The 2,589-nt window shown below is 43.1% G+C and overlaps 1 protein-coding gene across 1 annotated transcript in view; it reads left to right on the forward strand.

Annotated features, from left to right (window-relative positions):
* Nucleotides 1-1,563: 1,563 nt before the first annotated feature.
* Nucleotides 1,564-2,589, forward strand: part of T265_07205 (hypothetical protein) — a gene marked incomplete at both ends in the record, with an annotated part of 15,601 nt that continues 14,575 nt past the window's right edge. Inside the window, 2 exons of the mRNA XM_009172661.1 lie at nt 1,564-1,652; nt 1,697-2,096. Coding sequence (XP_009170925.1) covers nt 1,599-1,652; nt 1,697-2,096 — 454 coding nt within the window. The remainder of the gene's footprint in view (nt 1,653-1,696; nt 2,097-2,589) is intronic.

Below are 2,589 nucleotides of genomic sequence, written 5' to 3' on the forward strand. Positions count from 1 at the left end.
AGAAAATTACAATCAACAAAGTTACCACTGGAAACTTTGACTGGTATAGTACACGAACCAAGAAGCGGTAAAGCATGTCCAGTGATACCTCTAACAGATGTGTCTGTCGGTTTTAAAACAGCAGTAAGATAAAATGCTATAACATTTTGATAACATTGTGATGAAGAGAAAAAAATTCCGGACCCGCCAAATGTTTAAAACAGCAGTAAGATAAAATGCTATAACATTTTGATAACATTGTGATGAAGAGAAAAAAATTCCGGACCGCGACGCCAAATGTGATAATTAGAATAGTGGTAGGTATCTTAACTACCGAATGTACACGTAGTATAGAAGTCCGAATATGGACGAATGAATATTGTATATTCTCGTATGTCGCGGGCGTACTATTAATCGCACCGTAAAACAAAGGCATGTAAAAATACACTAAACAGAATGAATAGAATTGAGTCAATGTTCACCACAGATGATTTTCGGGTGTCCTTATTTGAGCAAGCCTGTCACCCAGCGCGAAGGATCTGGAGGAGGGCGCTTCGCCCTTTGGCCACATATGCCATTCAAGTGCCCGGAAACCGACGAACGAAAAGAACCTAACGGACCCTGGAAACTTGTACAAAAGCTTCCGTCCCGCGTACCAGTCCGTGGATGCATTGATCAGTGGCCCAACCTACATGGAGAATAACACACGGCGCCTTTGCAGGAATCTAGAAGAATCATTGGCAAAATTTTATGGGTTGTTTACAAAACATCACCGGCTTTAGCTGCAAAGGACAATTACAGTCTATCGGGTTTCGTTGACTACATTGGAAGATACCGCGATTAATGAAGAGAGCTGCTTTCCTGACAAGCTTGCATATGCAGTCACAAAGCGGAAATCAGTGGTTTGGCTACCGCAAAAAGCAAATTTACCAGGAGTGTATGACAAAGAAATAAAAACAATAACACTAGTTTGTGCATACAATAATAAAGAGGTCAGATGGAGCAGTCACTAAGAGTCATTCTTTTAAAAATAATCGTCGTTGGCTCAGGTCAGCGAATGAACAATAATCCCATCAAAGTTGTCCAGGTATCTTCTTCTGAACAGTTCTCATATACAGATTCTGAAGGTATTCTGAAATGTTATGATACCGGAGTTAGCACGTGACTCGCGAATGACCATTGTAAGCGCGTGAGAGATCAGGAGAATAGAATCGCGTGACGACATTTGTATTGCGTGGAATTCTACAAGTGCGCGTTTCTGTATTTCAGCGTATTCAAACAAAAAACAGTTATGCAATAGACAAAATACATAATGTTACGGTCGTAGCAAAAGAAAGATACAAAATACTACAGACACATGTTAGGCCAAAATGACCCATGGGTGCTGTTCCTCCTGTATGCAAACGGAGTCGGAACCCGATTATCTGGTCCAGACTGAGGGGAATACACTTATAACAGAATACCCACTATATTCTACTGCTAACCGACTTACCAAGTGAAACTGATTAGAAGGACTGAACTTCGAGGTCGTCCGCGAAATGCCTTCAGAGCTTGACCAATCAACTCCTAACAATTAACCTGTCTCTCAGCCGAGCCTCGGTTGCTTTTCCCGATCGGTCATGGCCACAGACGGATCTGGTGATAAGATCATAGTGTGTGACAATGGAACTGGGGTAGGAGTGTCAGAATATAAATACAAGAAAATTTCGGTTTTCAGTTCGTTAAATGTGGTTATGCCGGGTCAAACTTCCCTGAACATATATTCCCTTCGATGATTGGCCGCCCTATGCTTCGGGCTACTTCGAAAATCGGGAATGTTGAAGTGCAGGATATCATGATTGGGGATGAGGCGAGTGAACTTCGTCAGCTTCTGGAAATTTCGTACCCCATGGAGAATGGGATTGTCCGTAACTGGGATGATATGATACTCCTCTACGACTACATTTTTGGCCCAAAGAAGATGAATGTCGATCCCAAACATTCGAAGATCCTACTGACGGAACCGCCGCTGAACCCTCTAAAGAACAGGGAGAAGATGGTTGAAGTTATGTTCGAAAAATACGGGTTTAACGCTGTCTACATAGCCATCCAAGCGACTCTCACGTTATATGCGCAAGGTGAGCAATCAACTTTGTCTCTAACATTCATGATTACTGAGATTCTTGACCGGTTGAGTCGCAGACTCTAACTGCACTTGATTCGGCTTCACAACTTCACCCTGTTTGCGCCTAATTAACGCTTAGCGTATGAAGATACTGCGATGAGAACAGATGGTACAATGGGCCATAATACACTGTTATCTATCGTGAATCATCTCATCCAACCAAATTAGTGCCTGGGGGCAAAGCCCAAACGAGCATTCCACCCGCTCTTCAAGACCGGTTGACATCGGTGTCTGCAATGTTAGACCATTTGTTCAGCACACCAAGTAGCATTCTCTGCCCCATCCTGCTACAAATCCTTCCATTTTTACCCGGAATTCCTCGATTCACACAGATTGGGCTGCTGTCATTGCCGACGTACAGATGTTAGGATTTGATGTCTCACCCGTGGTGCTTCCAACCGTGGCGAAAGCTGTAGCTTTAATGCTCCAGTGAATGTCTGACACAT

Source organism: Opisthorchis viverrini (genome assembly GCF_000715545.1).
Source record: "Opisthorchis viverrini unplaced genomic scaffold opera_v5_162, whole genome shotgun sequence".
Taxonomy (NCBI): domain Eukaryota; kingdom Metazoa; phylum Platyhelminthes; class Trematoda; order Opisthorchiida; family Opisthorchiidae; genus Opisthorchis; species Opisthorchis viverrini.